The following is a 20589-nucleotide window of genomic DNA, read 5'->3' as shown; positions in this document are numbered from 1 at the left end:
TGATTAGTACACATGTGAGAGGAGGAGCTGGTGTGAAGTGGGTTGATACAAGAAAGAAAGAAAATAAGAATTGATTTGAATTTGCAGAGGTATTTATCATCTTCTTCGTCACCGAAGAAGAAGAAGAAAAAAATGGAAGAGAAAGTGAGTGGTTGCAAGCATGTGTTAATGGTTCCATATCCAAGCCAGGGCCACATAAACCCAATGCTACAATTCAGCAAACGGTTGTGTTCGAAAGGAGTGAGAGTAACGATGCTAACAACCATTTTCATTTCCAACTCCATGCATCTTCAATCTTCATCTTTATTAGGCTCTGTTAATCTTGATTTCATATCAGACGGTTACGACGAAGGTGGTTTTGCAGAAGCTGCTTCTGTGGAAACCTATTTGTCACGCATGGAAGAAGTGGGATCTAAGAGCTTGAGAGAATTCATCAAGAAACAGAGTTCTTCCGATGAAGGTATAGATTGCGTGGTGTATGATCCTTTGGTGATATGGGTGTTGGATGTGGCAAAGGAATTAGGGTTAATGGGAGCAGCGTTTTTCACTCAAATGTGTGCTGTGAATTACATATATTACCATGTCTACCATGGACTTCTGAAGGTTCCTATTTCATCATCACTACCAATTTCTATTGAAGGGCTTCCTCTGCTTCATTTCAAAGACGCACCACCCTTTGTTTCTGACCCTGCCTTCTACCCAGCATACTTTGAGTTGGTCGTTAAGCAGTTTTCTAACATTCACAAAGCAGATCTTCTTCTTGTCAATTCCTTCTACAAGCTAGAGGCCAGGTTCTACTTCAAACCAATATCTACTCTTCATTTTCTTTTATTTCTTATCTGTAAAACCCTGATACCGACACTAACACATACACAAAAATATGATTAATTAAATTGAAAAAATATAACATATTAGTTTCAAAAAATATGTATATACATAATAATTATCAACTAACACAAAGTAAATTTAAAATCTATTTATCTAATATTTAAAAAAGTAAAAAAATAGTGACCATATAAGATTTTTTTTTCTGTGATAAGTTTATAAATTTATGAATTTTTTAGAAAATTATTGAACTTGTTGTATTTAAATCAGATCAAAATTACATTAAAGATCAGAAAATGTTTTTTAAATTAGACACTTTATATATGTGTATCATACAAGATACACGTGTCGGTGTTGGGCACACCACACCGCGTGTCCAGACTTCATTTTTATGTATATGTTCTTGAAGAAATTGGGGTACAATTATTGGATTTCCTAAAGAGACTATAAGATGGATTATTATCAAGGAGAATTTATTTAAAAGACTTAACTTAATTTGAAGAAATTAAAATTTTTGAAATTTAGAAAACGAATGAATATATTTATATTTTTAATCAATAATATTAAACTTTTTTATGTAAATAATTTTCAATTGATATTTGAACCAGATCATTTAAATAATTAAATAACTTAAATACCAATTTGAAACATTATTTAACTATAAAAAAAATAAAATAACATAGATAACATAAATAATATCATAAGTTAAAATGATTATATCAATTAATTTTTTTATATCAAATATTTTTTTTAAATTAAAAATCAAAATATATTAAAATTTGAAAATTAATAACTTTGCATTCAAGTTTAAGAATTACGTACGTATTTAAACCTAAGATATTAGTTTATGTTAAACTTTTAAAATATTATAATTCCACGATGAAACTTTTGAAGAAAAATTCACCATAAAATCTCTGCAAGCAACAATGAGATACAAATCAAATACAGCTAATTTAAAATCTTTAGATAATAAATTTACAGATTTTTTTCGTATGATTACTCAAAATTTTCAAAGTGATAGATACGTTAATGTGGGTACGTAGGAACTGGTCGAGAAAGGTGACTGACTCTAAGGAGATAATTGGGTGAAGAAATAGTTGACTCTAAGGAATTCCTAGTAATATAAATGCAACTTTTTCTGCAAACATTTACTTTTAATCATACTCCTTTTTTCAAACTACACTAAAATGACAACGAATTGTGAGTGTGTTTGGTTGGAAAAATCAGAACGATGCGACTTTGAAAAAAAAAATTACTCTCATTTCACATTATCCTTTATTATATTCTTTTTTCTTATTTTTAAAATATAAAAGATCACTTTCATTGCAACTAATCTTACTTTTATAAAAAGTTTTCAAATGATAAGTGCAAAATTGAGTCTATCTGACTTTCACAACTTGATTGGTCAGTGAGTTGATTTAATGATTTTTTTTAATTGGTTTGATATATTTATTTCATTACTAAGAAAATGGATTGATTTAATTTATTTTTTTTATAAAAATTAAAATATTTATCTAATTTTTGAAATATTATTATAAAAATAATAATTAAAGATTAAAGTATCATCACATATTATTAAAATATTATTAAATAATATTTTAATATTTAAAAATATTAAATTATGAATTTATATAATTAAAAATAATAAATAATTATAATAAAAAAATAAAAAGTTGTAAAAAATTGTCGGTAAACATAATGAGTCATCTCATCTTTAATTTAACTCGAATTCATAAATTAAATAAATCAAATTTAGTTAAATCTACTTTTAAAAAAATAAAATTTTTTTGAATCAATCCGACTCAAACTCGTAATAATTCAGATTACTCGAATCATGTTGACATCTCTAAATGATACTTTCTTTTTTCCAAAAAATATAAGCTCATACTTTTTGTTCCATATGTACGAGAAGGTGGTGGATGCAATGTCAAAAGTATGTCCAGTATTGACAATTGGGCCAACAGTTCCATCCTTTCACTTGGACAAGACAATCCCAAATGACAGAGACAATGTTCTGAATCTGTTTGAGTTAGACTCATCACCAATTTCATGGCTCAAACAAAAGCCTGAACAATCAGTTATCTACGTATCATTCGGCAGCATGGTTTGCTTCAGCTCACACCAGATGGAGGAAATTGCATTTGCCCTAATCCAAACTGGTTTCAACTTCTTGTGGGTCATCCCTGATTTTCATACAAAGAATCTCTCAGAGGAAATGGGGAAGAAGATTGAGGCTTGTGGAAGGGGTTTGATAGTGAATTGGACACCCCAATTGGAAGTTCTGTCAAACGATGCTGTTGGTTGCTTTTTCACACACTGTGGATGGAATTCAACTCTTGAAGCTCTGTGCTTGGGAGTGCCAATGGTGGCTCTGCCACAGTGGACTGATCAACCCACCAATGCAAAATTTGTTGAAGATGTGTGGAAAGTTGGAATCAGAGTGAAGGAAGATGAGAATGGGATTGTGAGAAGAGAAGAGATTCAGAGTTGCATTAGGGTTGTTATGGAGAAGGAGCTTGGGAGAGAAATGAGGATTAATGCTAAGAAATGGAAGGATTTGGCTGTTGAAGCAGTGACTCAAGGTGGCACTTCAGATCACAACATCAATGAGTTCATAAAGAATTTGAAAAAATCTTAAACTTTCAATTATTAAGGTAGTTTTTGGAATTGAATTGTATGATAAAGAATCTGTTTTCTTTTTTTGTTTTTTTTTGTTATCTGATTGGTTGATATTACATATTGCATTATCTCACTGTATACCAACATAATGTAATTCTAGCAAATAACAATTCAATGTTATGCAGATTGAGTAATTAACGTATATTATTTTGTGCTGTTTGTGACTTCAAGAGAAATTTCTAACTCTATATATATATTGGAAGTCCCACATCATATAGATAAAACTAATTTATAAGTGATGTGCAAACTTTATTTTACAAACCGATTTTATGAAGTTGAGTTAAGTTTAAAGTCCATTTCTAACATGATATTAAAACTAAATTAAAATTTATTCTAACGAACTTTCTTGAACATTTTGTTATATATGTTTAAAGACTTAGGCTCACATGTTTGCTAACAATGGTGCTAGCACATTAGATAGCTTGTCCCTCATCCTCTCTCATTTTCCTTGATAGACTTGAGGACTTCCTCACTGGAGGAGCAAAGAATTGTTAGATGCTTACAAATTTGCCAACACCACAAATACAATTAGGATGCTCTGGACGACCAAGGGTAGCCGCCAATATGTCCTCACGCAGCTAGAGAATGAACGATCCCTCTGTGCTTTGTTCTACCAACTCATCCTACAACTAAAAAGTTTGAAGTTATTAGTGTGGAAAAGATGTTAAAAGAATTATTCAAATTTGCAATTGTTTAAGTTACTTACTATGTCAATATCCATAAATTTTATAATATAATAATTTCAATAAACAATATATTAAATTTTAATATATATATATATATATATATATATATATATATATATATATATTAAATAAAGAAGAAAACATTATTATTATTATTATTAACAATATATCTAAAATATATTATAAACATATAAATATGAAAATTATAAATATATAGGAAATCAAGATTGATTAACTAAGAATAATATAATAATTTTATCCTGCACGTTTAGTTATATATGTATTAGAATTATTTTAATATTGGTATTATAAAACTAATGTATTTTAAATCAAATAATAACATATAGTTACGATTGTAGAAGAATTCAATATATCAGAAACATAAAGTAATAATATTGTCTATATATTATAGATTTATTTTAACATACTTATTACTTTATATAAATTATAAAAGAAAAAAAGGAGTGAGATAAGGTTGCACATGAGAAACTGGGTGGAAGAGGTGAATAAAAGGGTGGTAAAAGGAGATAGAACGTGAAAAAAAAAAAAAAAAAAACAGGAAAAACCAATGCAAGAAGGATGAGAAACGACAGTAGAACAAATATCAAACCGGAAACTTTTAATTTGAGTATATTCTTCACATCAACTTAGTCTACGTCACTAAGGTAAGTAAAATACTCGTTTTAAGTTTTAAAAGAAAGAAGATTTCAAAAATAATTTTTATTATTAATATTTTTTATTAAATTAATTATAAAATTATGTGTAAGAAAAAAATCTTAAAAAAATTTTGTTGTACTAATATATCTCTATTAAATTAATTATGAAATTATGTTTAATAAAAAAACCTTAAATAAATTTTAAATAAAAAAATCTCATTTCTTTCAAGTTCGTTTCTAAGTCTACCAAACTCTTGAACCGTCCATGTTTAGAGGTAACTTATTTCATGTTTATATTACTGAGTAGGGTGTCCCTAATCCCATCTTAATTTTTTCTTACTTGTTTCATTCTATTTTATTATATGGGATATCCTAATTTTATTTTATTTTTGTTATTATACTTTATCTTATTATACTTTATCTATAATTTTAAAATTTATGATACTTATTATATATATATATATATATATATATATATATATATATATATATATATATATATATATATTTGGTTAAATTACTCTTTTAGTCATTTTGTTTGTCAAGTAGTATCAAATTAGTTCTCCAATTTCTTTTGTTTCAATTTGGTCTTTATTTTTCTAAAAATAATTTAATTTGATCATTGCCGATAATTTGACTAAATGGTGTTAAAGTCAATGTCCCATGTCAATTTATGGTTTATTTATTTATTTTCATTTTTTTAATATATATTTTTTTGATTTTTTTACACATGTCACTTCACAATTATGTCACATGTCAAAATGATTCAACTTGGTTGTTATATTTGACTTTAGTTTCAATTTAGTCCCAATTTTTATAAAAATTGAGCAATAATGTCTCTCCTTAAATTGAGACTCAATTTACATTGTGTATAAATATTATGGTGATATTCTTATTAAAATTAACATTTTTATTAAATATTTTTACATATTTTTAGATTAACTTCAAATTCTATACAAAATTTTAATTTGGTTTTGTTCGAACTTGAAATTTAGTTCCTAATTAGGACTACCACATGGGGATGAAAACGATAAATATTGGGCTCAAAATTCCTTAAATAAATCCACAAATCAAAACCCAACAACTTTCAGTGGTGGAAAACCAACAAACTCACCTGCAATGGACGTTCTCATCGTTGCCGACGTAGAGGGGAGAAGGCGCGAGGCCAAACGGGAAAGAAGAACACCACGGAGATGAAGTGTAACACTGCAAAATGGGGACGAAAACGAAAAATATTCGGTTCAAAATTCCTAAATCATTCAACAAATCAAAACCCAACAACTTTCAGTGGCAGAAAACATACAAACTCACCTGCAATGGACGTTATCGTCGTCACCGGCACGGAGGAGATAACGCGCGAAGCAAGAGTGGGGAGGCGTTGCGTTTGCGTTGGTTTTAGAAAACAACTTGACGTCGGTAAGGGAAAGGGCCGACGTAATTTGACGTCGGGGTTCGCAGGCCAGACGTTAAAATTGTCCATTTATTTACAAAAATGTCACTGGTCATTTTTTATCTTGGTGTTCTTTTGAGCATACGTTAAAGAGGTGATGTTAAAAGCCTTTTTTGTGTTAGTGTAAACTTATGTGTGACAAGTTATTTGATTTTTAATGTTCACTTAAATTTGTATAATATGGTACACTTGATGCCTTTATATATGATAGCAAAATGGCTAATTATTGAGATTAGGTTTGGGGTTTAATTTTGTTTAATAATAAAACTAAAACCAAACATTTTGTTTAAAAACATTTATATAAATATTTAATAAAAATGTCAATTTTAGTAAGAATATCATTGTAAGATTTATACAAAAAGTAGATTGAGTCTCAATTTAAGGAGAGACATTATTGCTTCATTTTTACAAAAAATGGAACTAAATTGAAACTAAAAACAAATATAGGTACCAAATTTAATCAATACAACTGTGAAGTGACATATGTAAAAAAAATCCAAAAAACTACAAATTGACACATAGCGTTGCCGTTTGGTCAAAATTGACGACAATGACCAAATTAACAAAAAAAAAATTGGAGAACCAATTTAACACTACTAACAAATATAATGACCAAAAGAGTAATTTAACTTATATATTTTTATTAATAATATTTATTATATATATACTCTAAAAAGAAAATAATATAAACGTAAATGAATACGTATCGCTACATTAGTAAATAACTAAATATATAACAATATAACTAATGATATCTTAATATAACCATATAAATGCACGTATGTTAGAATATTACAAATGTACAAGTAATATTATTAAATATGTGTATATATACATATTAATCTATAAATCTATACGTAGGAAATCAATTTTAGTGACTAATGTTTTTTATAATTAAAACCTTGCCAGCTAAATTTTAGAAATTAATTTAAAGATTAATTATAAATTTTTATTCATAATAATGATTATTTTAATAATTAAGATTTTTTTATTTTATAAATTAATATTAAAATTGATTGTTAATAAAGATTTTTTTTAATATCCAACCTGTCTTATGGTAAAATAACTATACTTGTGAATGTGCTTGTTTAAGTCTAGTTTTGGATTTTTATGTAAAAGTTGCATGTCTTTTATAGATGATATATTTTTAATTAAAGACAGATTGCATGCGGTGAAATACATTTAACTAAAGAATGAAAGCGAGGGAATTAACTTCAAACTCACCTTGAAGACAAAATTTGAAAATAGACTTTTTACTTGCGTAAGCATACATATTGCAATTTTAGGAGAAAAAGACAAGGCATTGAAATTTATGATTAGAGAATATGTCATTTTAAAGGATAGAAATCAATTGCACAATATACAAGCGTGATGCTTAGAAAGCAACGTAGAAACAATTTGTATCTAAAGCACTAGTGAAAGAAGTGAACTGACTATTGTCAAAAGAGACAAGACATTGAGAAAAGTTGTCAAAAGATATATTTCTATAGATTTGGATTTTAACAAAGTTGAATCAGCAGTTAGATCATGAATGAAGCTTACCTAAAAGAATAAGATTTTGTTATATCAAATGAGTTTTATTTCTTTCTACAGGATTCAGTTTAAGTACAGTTATGCGTGCTTAAGGCAACTAAAAATTTATGAAAATATAATTATGTTCCGCTTATATTTCACGGAAGTAATATAATTTTAGCTAGCCAAGAAAGCCTAAGTATCGCATCATGTATAAACCAAAGTATATGTGCTCAGCTGGCATAAATTTACAGAGCTTGCACACAATTCCTTTTAATCTGACCGCTACAATTGAACTACTAACATCAATACAAAATCAATGGTTGAAAAACTTTTGAGTGGCCTAGAGTCTATTTGCGCAACATTCTTTGTGGCATGTTCAAATAAGATGCATCTGGATCATACACTCTCCCTGCTCCCATCTTCAGGTACATTACCATCTTCCTTCCAACTGCCCAACTTAACAATGTCCTCAACAAGTATTTTCCCATCTGTAGCCACGAAAAACTATATCAGTAATTACAGTATTCATGAACTGATTTTCATAATAAATAAAGAGGAAGTTTGATAAATAGTAACTGAATACATTATAGTCTCGACATTTCAAGACAGAAGAATTTCTTAGTCCAACTTGCTCAGAAACACAGAAGACCCCGAAGGAAATGAAGAAAAATAATAATCAATATAGAAATGACAGACCTCTATCTTTGGAAAGATTGCTGACAAGTTCTTGGATACCCTCCTTGCCCAATGTATCCTTTAAGTACATTGCAGCAGAGGCTACCTCCTCAGCAGTTACTTTCCCATCATAATCTCTGTAAAAAGGCCCAAACAACTCTTAATATATGCACAGAAGTTATTACAAACATATTTGCATAGGAAGCAAATAAGAAATCCTCATGGACATGACCGATCAAATTTATCTTGTGAAATAAAAATCACACGCTGTCATCCCAAACATGATTTAACTTTTATAACAAAAGTGAAAATGTATTCTTCCCATTTGAGGTTGATCGTTAAGCTTTCAACACGGAAAATTTGTTCAGACAATATACCTCTGCCACTCAAATGCAAGCAACTTATAATCATCATCAACTAGAAGAGCATGAAAATGTATTCACATCTTTCTCTTGGAGTACAACATAAATTAAATTGTAATATAACACAAATCCTTCATAGATTATAAAGCAGATTATAGTCCATCAGTCTATCTCCTTTAGTAAGAATCCAAATACAAAAAGAGAACATTCAATGACAATGGCAACGAGAAAGATGCTAGTACCACACTCTTTTGAACAGATTATTTTAATTATTTGTTGAAATTTATTGGAAACTACAGTCTCACTTTTTATTTAATGAGATCTACTCATGATTTTATCATTTCAAAAAAAAAACAAACAAACAATAGTAGTGTGTTAAAAGGAGTGTGTTAGAGAGTGCGCTACCAGCCTCAAAGCAACCAGGTCAAACTATTACTGTTCAGTAAACTTGAAGCAGTGTATATTTAAGAATGCAGTAACAATCACAAATTCGCAGTTCAACTTCCACTAAACTAAATTTATGCAAATAGAGTATGAAACCACATATTTCACGTTATCAGAATATGAACGATTAGGAGAAAGCATGACCAATATAAACACAAAGTCGAAGAGCCTTAGCTAAAAAAGGCACCAGGTCCCTTTAGGGACTGCTATATCATCGGAACCATCTCAGCCAGGCCACTTTGCCTAAACTATAGAATAACTCTCCCTCCCTAAACCAGATCATAGACTTCTACTTTGGAGAACCTCCCCGTCGCCACCACCAGCACCCCCACCCAATCCCCAAATAACAATGTTGAAGCAAGTGCATACCTGTCTAGCAGCCTCCAACGATCACCAATTTTTGCATCCACGTCATCAATTTCCTTCTCGAGATTTTGAAGCATGGCATCAACCTGACAAATTTTAAATATTTACAGATTAAAGAAGTCTAAAATTAGTTTCTAGTATTTCATAATAATAGATAAATGATGCCGGTCTTACTCTGTTAATGAGTGCTGATGACACTTTATCCCCTTCACCAGACTCAGCAGTATCGTCATGTTCCTCTCGGGCAGCTTTATATGCCTTAAAGGCAGCTTTTTGACCATCTGAACCCTCCTTCTTTACCATGCTATTATAGAGTTCTATCTGGACACACACAAACCAGTAAATGGATGGTAATGGATTAAATATATGCGTACAGTCATACACAGAGTGGCGATCAATTTACAGTGTTACAATTGTCACACAAAGACAAATGCAATGCACATAAGGCCATATAATTCACCCTCACTATCACTATTGTTAAATATGCTACCTTTTGACAATGTCAGAGATGAATTATTTGTAGGATGATTGTTTGATTACATTGATTAGAGAGAGAGAGAAACATTTGATAGAAGTAGTATTAATGTATAATATCAAATATATGAAACTGTTTATAGGTAATATTACTGTATGCTTCTACGTAATAAAAATTTTAAGATACATTTCTTGTGTTGTTCTTTGTCTTTGGTTTGCCACTAAAACCAAAAAAATATTGATTAACAATACACAATTGCATAACACAATAACTTCTTGAAAGAAAAAAAAAATGAGTACTTGAAATATCACCAATTATTCTGCATACCTTTCAAGCCAATCCAAATTTTAAGAAAATGTTATAGAGGTTAATGTTTTACTTATTTGCAAATCATATTACATATAAATTTAATGTTTTGATGGAGTCTAAAATGTTCTTAGACAAATATAAAATTTTAAAAGAATGATACAGACTTTCAATTAAAAGTAAGATTTTAGTGAAAAACTCATCTTATGGAGAGTTATTCATATACAGACACATACTATTCTTTTATGTATCTTCATTGATGGATATTAGCTCTTCATCTTTTTTGTTTTAGACAAAAAGGAAGAGACATGGAGCTTAAAAAAGTGGAAACATCTGCTAATGTGCTTGTATTCACAACAAATTTCAAATGATGTTACGTAGTCCATCAAAACTTTAGCATACCCAAAAAATATATTTAAAGCAATCTACAGAAGATGTAAAGAAAATGACAAATTCTGAAAGTTCAAATATACCTCTTTATTAACCAGCCTAAGAAAATCTTCCCGCTCTGTACTTACAGACTGCCAAAAGACATAAGCACACATTAAACTGCTTACATGTTAATTAATATGGCAGTATGTTAATTAGTATACATTGTGCAGATTCAAAAAGCAATTCACCAAATTGGACGAAAATGTTTTAGACATCAAATTCTCACCGATGCAGAAGCTAAAACTGCTAATGCACGACTAATTTCACACAGTTGCTCTTTGTTTTCCACTGCTCTGTCTCTAGCAAGTTGGTGAGCCTCTTTTGCTGTGGAAATATTCATCTCATTCAGGGCCTTATCAACTTGACTAGAACTACTCTCCATCCTTGCTTGCACCTCCTCTTGTCTGTCCTCCTCCTCCTCCTGCATTTTATTTGTAATACTGTTAAGTATCGTACTTTTGGAAACATGGAATCGTTGATCAAACGAAAGTTACTTAATTTTCATCAGTAGTTATTTAAACCTAGAAAACGAAGTCTGCCAATAAAAATGAAGTGCTTTCCAGTTTATCAGTACTTTTGGAAACACCCAATACTTTATTTATTAAACTGACTAATCAGACTAAAAATGAAGTCTGCCAAAAAAAAAATACTGAAATGATTCTTTTTTGGTCACTGATACTTTCCAGTAGATTCTTCATTCTTCTCATATGAACCAGAGAAAATAGCAAACACTATAAGCAGAATAATTTCGACTATATCATCCTAATGCAACAAAGATAACTTCAGACAGGACAAGTATCAAGAGCAATGCATTTCCATCTTTTACCTTAATAAGTTCTTCTTGCATTTCAAGGAACTCCAGTTTCCTCCTCCTCTCTGAGACAGAATCTTCAGAGGGTAAAGATGTAACCTGTATAGTATCCACAACCTCGTCGGGAAGAGAAGAAAGTGTAGCCTGTACAGCTTCTTCTGGTTTCAATTTCCCAGACACAGTAAATGACCTATAAATTATGTCAAGTGAGATTTCAAAATGCATATCAAATAGCTTTATTCTTTAACTTATTATTTGACCCGCTCATTGGAAGATTACCTTGAAAGTATCAAAAGGGATGATGGCACAGAGTGATTCAGAGATAAATCAAGCCAATCTCGAAGCTGTAAAGGCAGGCTAGCAAATTTTAGAATAGAAACACCAAAGTAACATTTGATATTCAAGAAAACTGACATTTCAATATCTTCATCAAGATCCAGTACTCAAACAGAACAAATATTCATGAATTGTGCCCAATACAACCTGTTGGCGCATTTCTTCAACAGAAAACAACCCAAGCATGCCTCGCTCTCTACAATCTTCACGAAGTTCAGCTTCTGAAAGAGAATTCACACCTTCTGCTTGAATCAATTTATCATCTTCCTTAATCCTAATAAAACGGGGAATGTAGCAAGTAAGACACTTAAGAGGTATGTCGAGTTAAATGGTAAATTTAAGTATAGAACATTAAAAGGTGAAAAAGAAAACTATTTTTCTTGGTTGTTGTCTTGTCACTGATGATGCTCATTAAACTATTATAGTTATAAAACCAGAAAATGAATGCAGGAGCAGATAATAGCAGTTTGAAGTGTTATATTATATTAACTACATTCAAACAAAGATTTGTACCAAATATTTTAGGGCCATAGCAGTAGTTCTGTTGAGCTCAAGCCTGAGGTCTCAAATCCATTTCCTTGCAGATCAAAAGCTTTTAATCGATGGCTTGTAAAGCGTTCCGACCAAAACAATGAGAAAAGGAAATAGTTCTTCCTCTACATTTTTTCTTTTTTATATAAATTTCCTCTCTGAACAATTTAATCTTAAATAAATTGAAAGAAACAAATCTTTTATTAGTTTAAATGATTAATCATGCATGACGATACCAGTTTTCAAATGTTAACTGAACAATAAACTCCAATGCAAAAATAGGTCCAACCCAGTTGACTACCAAAGGTTGCATCAATGGATTGATGATAAATTTGATCTTTGATTGATCCCAATGACATTATTTGATTTGAAACCAAACTGTCAGTCAAGATAAGGCTTTGGATGTGGTCTTCTCTGTAGCCACAACATACAGGAATATTTTTATTCTATTCAGGCTTTTTGTACATATATTTAAATAATTAATAAGCATAAGATTATTTGTTATCTTATTTTGTGCCCTAATGATAATAAGGGAAGGTAATCTTTTCTAATAACAAGATACCTTTTTCGTTATTTTTTTTTTAATTTCACAAAATACATTACAAGATAAAACCCCAAGTTGCAATTAATAGTGTCAAACACTAAACTTACATGATAAAATGCATCTTACCTTCGTAAATGTTTTCTTAGCATATAGCGCAAGTATGCATCAGTGCCAAAAGGGCTGATTCCCATGTACTTGCACATATTGACTAATCGTGGCCTGCAAGCAGCAGTAAAGAGACGATAGAAGTCATGATACCACTTCATAACTGAGAAAAACAGCATATTGAAGTCAAACAGGGCTAAGAGACCAACCTGCTTATATTATCTAGAGTAAGTTCATCGTTAAACAACTTAGCAAAGCCCAAAATTTCCTCATTAGAGACAGTTGCACCTCTTCTAATCTGCGGAGAGGAAATAAAGGGTACAAATGACTAACCAAGGAAAAACTTCAGAAAGAAAGATACATAAACAATTGCTTGAACTAAATTCTTAACCATGTTTAAAAATTCATCAAGATCTTCAGCTGTTTTCTTTAGTTCTCCACTTCGGGAGTTCTGAACTTCTTTTGCCATTTCTTTGACTGTATCCTGAAGGAACTTTGCATACTCTATTCTTGCTTTGAGTCTCCTTTTCAATGCTTCCTACACATTAAGCAACTGAGTCACACAAACAACCTATGGTGGGCAATCAAATCCACATATTCATGCTAACTGAATTAGGAAAATAAATGCACACACACTAAATATAGAACAGAAAAATGGTTTCTAATCAGGATCATCAGCATTTGTTACCAGCAGCCGCCAGAAAAAATAGAACATGTACTAGCATTAGCTCTTATATAATTTGTAATTAGATATGCTGATTTTTAAGGCGTTTTGGAAGTTTGGTTTTGGAAGAGGGAACACAGTTTTTTTTTTATTTGTAAAAAATATTCTCTCTAATTTGATAGCCTTTTAAAATAAAATAAAAAGACCCACTAAAAGAACACAGCCTAAAAATCATTGATAATTTATTACCTGTTCTTTCATCTTTCTTGAAATGTTGAAGGCAACATGTTAGGATATGCTGATTTTTAAGGCGTTTTGGAAGTTTGGTTTTGGAAGAGGGAACACAGTTTTTTTTTTATTTGTAAAAAATATTCTCTCTAATTTGATAGCCTTTTAAAATAAAATAAAAAGACCGACTAAAAGAACACAGCCTAAAAATCATTGATAATTTATTACCTGTTCTTTCATCTTGTCTTGAAATGTTGAAGGCAACATGTTAGGGAATAACTTTAGAAACACGGGCAGGAGGAATTCCATAAAGGGAACGATAATGAAAACTGCAAAAGGAACTAGCCTAAAGATATCGGCAGTAGTCCGTGTCAGTTGCTGCCGCTCCCTTCTAGAGAGACTCTTCCCACCTGCCAGCTTTAACAACAACCTGGAACTGATCCTCACATCCGCCCAGAGCAGCTTAGAACCCAACCAATAATGCTGCAACGTGGACACAAATTCCGTTTTCCAGTGAACCAGTTTTTTTGCCCAGTCCTCTCTGTAGCAACAACAATCAGCAAACCGAAACGCCAAATCACCAACCATTAAAGAATAAACATTTCACTATTTCAAATTTCAATATAACTAATTCAGAAGCCTTAGCTAAAAACTGTTCACTAAAAACACAACCATAAGCTCAATTTGCCAAATGTAATTCTTAAAAGTAAATGCAACAATTAGCAAAAGCAAAACCAAAACACCAACTCGCCACTAATTAACGAACAAACATTTCACTGTTTCACATTTCCTTCTGCAACAAAATCACAGCACAACTCTAGAACTTCAAAACTCTCAACAGCAATTCCTTTACTCTAAACACAACCATACCTTCAGCTTAAAATCAAAAGCATTAGCAAACCTAAACGTCAAATTACCACCATTAACAAACAAACATATCACTGTTTGAAATTTCAATCCGCATCAGTAATCGGCGCCACAATAAAACAATTTCAAAACCTCAGCTGCAATTTTCATAGTCGAAACACAACAGCAACTTCTACCTAAAACTTCAAATAAAATGAAATCCTCAACAGTAAATCCAAATTCGTGTAAGGAACGATAACTGCGGACCTACTCATAGATGCCACGGCTCGCAACGCAGGACCTATTCCCAAAAGAGCAGTCCACACTTTCCGCAACACGCTTTGCACTTCCTTCGGCGACTCTTGCGACCGTTTCGCCATGGCTTTGGCCTTAGCAGTGGTCAAGCCTTCAACAGCCTGATCACACTCCTCAGGAGACGCTTCTTTCCGCAACTTCGCCACTGCGTCATCATTCTCCTCCTGTTCATTTTTCTTCGCCGCCGCCGACTGCGTCAACCACCGCACACCGATAGGCTCATTGAATCCCGAAAAACCCCCACGCGGAACCGCACTCCCGAATTTTCCTAATCCAAATCGATCGCACAAGTCTCTATACGGCGTCGTTCCGTGCTTACAAGGAATCCGAGGAGTTGTCGTAGCTATAGCACGTTCCAGAGAACGAACAGACGAAGTCGAACCGCCATTCACGTATGAATGGATGAATGTCTTCCTCCTTCTGAGAATCGCTCGCGTCGCCATTCTCGAACTGAGTTTCGAAAAGCCACAGTAGGAGATGAGAAACAAAGATCGAAGAAACGATCAAATGAATGAATATCTTGTTCTACAAATATAACTGACTTCGAATTCCTTAGATCTTCCTATTTTGTTTATTGCATGGCTACTAGGAATTCGGTTAATGGTAGAAAAAACGAGAGCGTAATTTAGCTTACTTATACGGGCGAAGAGGACGGAGAGCGAATAGAAAGAAGAATAAAGAAAGAAAGAGTTGTGAGAGTTAGGGTGTTAGAAAAGTAGAGAAGAGAGGTTTAAGGTGTTTTTTTTCGTGAGTTCTGTTTCCACTTTTACCCTTCTTATTTACATCTTTTTCGTTTTCTACCGTTTCGATTCTTGCTTCTTGACTTCTTATTCAAGTTACTCAGGTCAAATATTTCTTCTGTGTTGGTTTAGGGTTTAGATTTATTCTAATAACTATAATAGCAATAATGATAATAAATAAAAAAAAAAACAACAGTACACTATTAGTTGCTCCAAATATACTTTTACCTTTTATTCATTATATTGTAACCAAAGCTCTATATCTTTTTGTTCCAAACACCCAATCTCTTTTGTTTCTCTATCTTTCAAGCAAGTCAATACAAATTTAAGCAAATTAAATTAGTTACAATTGTTTAATTTTAGAATGAAGAATGAAATTGATTCTTAGATATCAACCTCTCACCTGAATAAGTCTTTAAAAGTAATAAAGTTATGTAAGTAATTTCCAACAAATTAGATATTGTGTTAATTGCGCAGTTACTCGAGTATTAAAATATTTGAAAACACTCCCTATACATTAATAAAGAGATCAATGTGAATAAATTGATGAATTTGTAATACTCTAGGGACTATTAATATAATTTTACCAAATGAAGGCTACTTAAAGAGAGAGTAATATTTGAAGACCAAATGAACAATGGCTTATTGTTAATTTCAATAATATTAGTGAAGTTTTATATGTTTGACATTTTTTCCTGTCTTTCAAAAGATACAGATGTTGATATACTTGATAGAACATTTATCTCAAGAGATGTATTATTAACATTTTTTTTGGGTGAATCATGGTGGAATAATCTTAACAAGAACATTTGATTTGACACATACAAAAAATTAGGTTTAAAATTGTCAAGTTGATCCAAGATGACTCTCAACTTAGAGAAGTAGTCGGACACACACTCAGATCACCCTGATTCAAAGTATTGGCTTCAACTTGAAGATCATAAATGTCCTAAAAATCTCGATGAAAAAATTGATTCTTTGTATCGTTCCAAATATCGTGAGCATTATCCATCCATAAGATGTTTTGAATAATGGTAAGAGAGAGAAAGTGGACCAATCAGGATGTAACCATATTGTTGCAGCGATACCACACAAAAAAATTGGGGTCATCTTTGGGGGTTGCTTAATGGAACCAAGAATGAACTCGTTCTTGTTATTGAATTTCAAGGTGGTAACCATGGATCTGCTTCATGAGTGATAATGTGTACCATCCAGAAAAGGCTTAACAAGAGGCCTGGCGAACTTTTTGTTGGGGTGCAAATAAAGATAGTTAGTTGTGAGCGTCATGATGTTCGTTAATGGTTGGTTGGTCGTTGGTTGTTATGTTGCGATGAATAAAGAAAACAAAGAACACGGGATAAAGAAAGATCTAGAGATAAAGAAGAAAGAAGAGTGACGCAATATAACTCTTCATTTGAAGAGTTCTAATACCATAATAACATTAGGGGTGAAGCTCATGTTGGAACAAAGAAGGTAAAACATAAAAGAACACGAGAAAGCAAGAATGAAGATAAAAAAAAATGAATCAAGAGAAGAAAGAAAACTATAAAATATTATTTCTAATCAACTTGTAAGTGTCAAAGTCATGTGGCATTGTACTGTATTCAATTCTAGAGTTTTCAATTTGGCCTCTGGCCTACTCTTCATTAAGCCCCCTTTTAGGGGGGCCCAAATGAGGGAGCAAAAAAAAACCATAATTTCCAAACCCCCTCTCAAGTGGGTTAAGGCTAGGACTAAGGTGGGTTAGGCCTCCCCTAAAAATACTGCTTTGAGTAAGAGTAAAAGATCAAGTCGGGCCAAAAGACAGAGACGAGACAGGTAGGGCCCATGACTAAGTGGGACGACCCAAATGGTCTGATCCAAGCCAACGACCCAGACGGCCCGGCCCAGGCAAACAAGCCCGCACAGCCCAACGACCAAGAGTCGAGCCTTGTCGGTTTGGGCAAATGACCCAAACGGACCACCTGACCCGACGACCTGAACGGGTCGACAACCCCAACAGTTCGGCTCGAGCCTACAACCCAGATGAACAAGTACGGGTCAACTACTTAAACGGGCATGCTCGACTAGATGACCAGTGTCGGTCTAATGACCGGGACGAACCAACGAACCATACGGGTCGGGCCCACCCAATAACAAAAATAGGTAGGGCCAGCACAAGTCCCAGACGAGTCGGGCTGGCCTAACAACCTAAACGGGTTGGGCCAACCTAACAACTTTGATGAACCGGACCAGCCCGACAACCTAAATGGGTTGGTCGGGCTCGACAACCTATATGAGTTTGCCATACGACCTTGATGGGTTAGACCGGCCCGACGACCCAGACGAGTCAGGTCGGGTCAGCTTAGCCCGACGACCCAAATGGTTTGTCTTGGCCCATCAAGCTAGATGGACTAGCTTGTCAAGACAGACGAGCTGACTAGGTCCAGCCCGACCCAACGACTAAGATAGGTCAACACGACCCGACAATCCAAATGGGTTGACCCGATCTAACGATCTTAGCAGGTCGGCCCTACCTAGTCCGAAGACCCAACGACTAAGATGGGACAGCCCGACCCGAAAATCCAGACGGGTCGACCCGGTCTGACGATCCTAGTGGGTCGACCCGACCCAGCCCGAAGACCCATGCCCAGAGACGACTCAACCCGAGATGGCGGTCGAGCTAGGTGGGGCCGATTGTAGAGATGATTGAGGCCAACGTCTTAGACGCGTCGGCCCTGAGCCAACGACATAAAGTTTGGTAATATATTTTTAAAAATAATATATTTTTCATTTTTAAGAAGAAAGCTTATGGGCTAGCCTTGGTCCACAGGGCTTTTGTAGCGTTTTTTGCCATGTGGGGTTCTTTAATGTGGGGCTTTTTGGCCCTAACCCATGTGGGTTAGGACAAAGCCTTGTGGGTCGAGTCAAATTGACAACTCTATTCAATTCAATCTTTATGTCTTTCTATGACTCAATAAAGTTCCATTTTTTTTTAAATTTGAGCAATGTTATCTCTTTAAAAAATGGGACCAAAATAGTAATTAAACATACGTACAATTTATATATATCTATGTTAAAATAATTTATTTTTGTTTAGAATTTATACGTCAAAATTGTTCTACCTAAATATTGAAACTAATTTTATTTTTTAATTTAAATTTGAAAAATAACTATTTTAAAGTTATAACTTTCTAAAAGTTTTGACGAAAGTGTATCAAGTTTATCTTGTCTAATTTGAAGATCAAGTTGACTATTGTCTAACAAATAAAACTCAATTTTTACATTAAATTTAAACTAAATTATTAATATATTGTACATCTTTTAACTTAATTTGTCTACTTAAATAAATTTTACAAATTAAATAGTATTTATAATAATAGAACAAGTTTTGTAATTTATTTATTTTTATTTGTAAATTGAATTTAACTATATTTTGGAGAGAGACAATTGTGCTTTATTCTTAGTAAAAATTAAAACTCAATTGAATAAAAAAAAATATTGAATATAAGACTATAACATTTGGTACTGACATTAACATTGTCACGTGGTACTGACACTGTCACGTGACACGACATAGACTTAACACTTGAAAAAAGACTTAAGAAAATCTGAAAAAAAATACATAAAAAAAAATAGGAATCGACACATGACATATCATATGTACAAATCTAACGAAAAATACCTAACTGAATCGTTTTAACGTACATTTTAATTTAATTGGACCCAATAAAAATAAGATGACCAAATTAAAAAAATTTAACAAAAATTGAGAAAAAAATTTAATCGTGTATATATTATTTATATTTATATTTATATATTTCATTACTCTTAAAATATACTTTTACATTAGTTAAGAATCGTGATGAAATATAATTTAAATATTTCTCTTTCTTATGGTATTTCAAGGTGTTTTTAAGAATAAAATTGTGATAAGAGTTGACACTTCAACTATACGATAGATAATACACTGATTTACCCTAACAATATTAGATTAGTCTCTTAGACCTTAACTGATAGAGTTGTTACCATACGTTTAATATCATAATTACTTTTCATTTTCTTTTTCTTTTTTCACTCTCATAATATGTTTACAAAAGTTTATCTAGACATATTATTAATTAACCAACTACAATCTGTTATGATTTAATATAAGTATGATGGTAGTAAATTTTAGATTAACACTAGAATATTACAATAGAAAAAGTGTAGTACACAATTATTTCGTGCAAGCGTATGAGAAATCGTTAGTATAACAGTCAAAAGAGAATCACACGTTCTAATGCACCAAGATAAGAAGAAACATTATGTAACTTTTTGAACCTGAATTGCATAAGCTTTAATCTCTATTTCTCTCGTTTGTCTTTCAAGAGAATGTAAATAATCTTCCCCGTTTGATTCTTCCATCTTCCCTACTTTATTTTTCATTATTTTTTTCGTTGTTTTCCACTATTAAGCTTACCTATATGATTAATTATACGTGTTTACGTTAGTTTTGGGACAAAATGAACTAAACCATTAATTTATTTTTCTTGTAACATAAAATCATACAAATTAGTCGAATACATGTATAATATTTATAAAAAATTATACACGAAAGTACATAAACACTATCTTAA

At 32.1% G+C, this 20589-nt stretch overlaps 2 protein-coding genes across 2 annotated transcripts; one reads left to right on the top strand and one right to left on the bottom strand.

Moving 5' to 3' along the window:
- Positions 1-3646, top strand: LOC114175866 (flavonol 7-O-beta-glucosyltransferase UGT74F1-like). Its single transcript, XM_085671004.1, has 2 exons — positions 1-786; positions 2732-3646. Exons 1-2 carry the CDS (start codon positions 133-135, stop codon positions 3461-3463), a joined length of 1386 nt encoding a protein of 461 aa, XP_085527130.1. The 5' UTR covers positions 1-132; the 3' UTR covers positions 3464-3646.
- A 4287-nt stretch (positions 3647-7933) lies between these two features.
- On the bottom strand, positions 7934-15959 carry LOC114178622 (uncharacterized). The gene is made up of 14 exons (XM_085671549.1): positions 15204-15959; positions 14319-14631; positions 13590-13736; positions 13408-13496; positions 13220-13312; positions 12166-12292; positions 11962-12026; positions 11698-11872; positions 11098-11292; positions 10913-10960; positions 9833-9979; positions 9662-9744; positions 8508-8623; positions 7934-8299 (listed from the first exon to the last, which is right to left on the bottom strand). Exons 1-14 carry the CDS (start codon positions 15692-15694, stop codon positions 8208-8210), a joined length of 2181 nt encoding a protein of 726 aa, XP_085527675.1. The 5' UTR covers positions 15695-15959; the 3' UTR covers positions 7934-8207.
- Between the last annotated feature and the right edge of the window lie 4630 nt (positions 15960-20589).

The sequence above is a fragment of the Vigna unguiculata genome, chromosome 3, assembly GCF_037176805.1.
Source record: "Vigna unguiculata cultivar grain cowpea cultivar isolate G323 ecotype 2 chromosome 3, ASM3717680v1, whole genome shotgun sequence".
Lineage (NCBI taxonomy): Eukaryota > Viridiplantae > Streptophyta > Magnoliopsida > Fabales > Fabaceae > Vigna > Vigna unguiculata.
The sequence above is the reverse complement of the archived record's forward strand: the minus strand, read 5'-3'. Positions and strand labels throughout refer to the sequence as shown.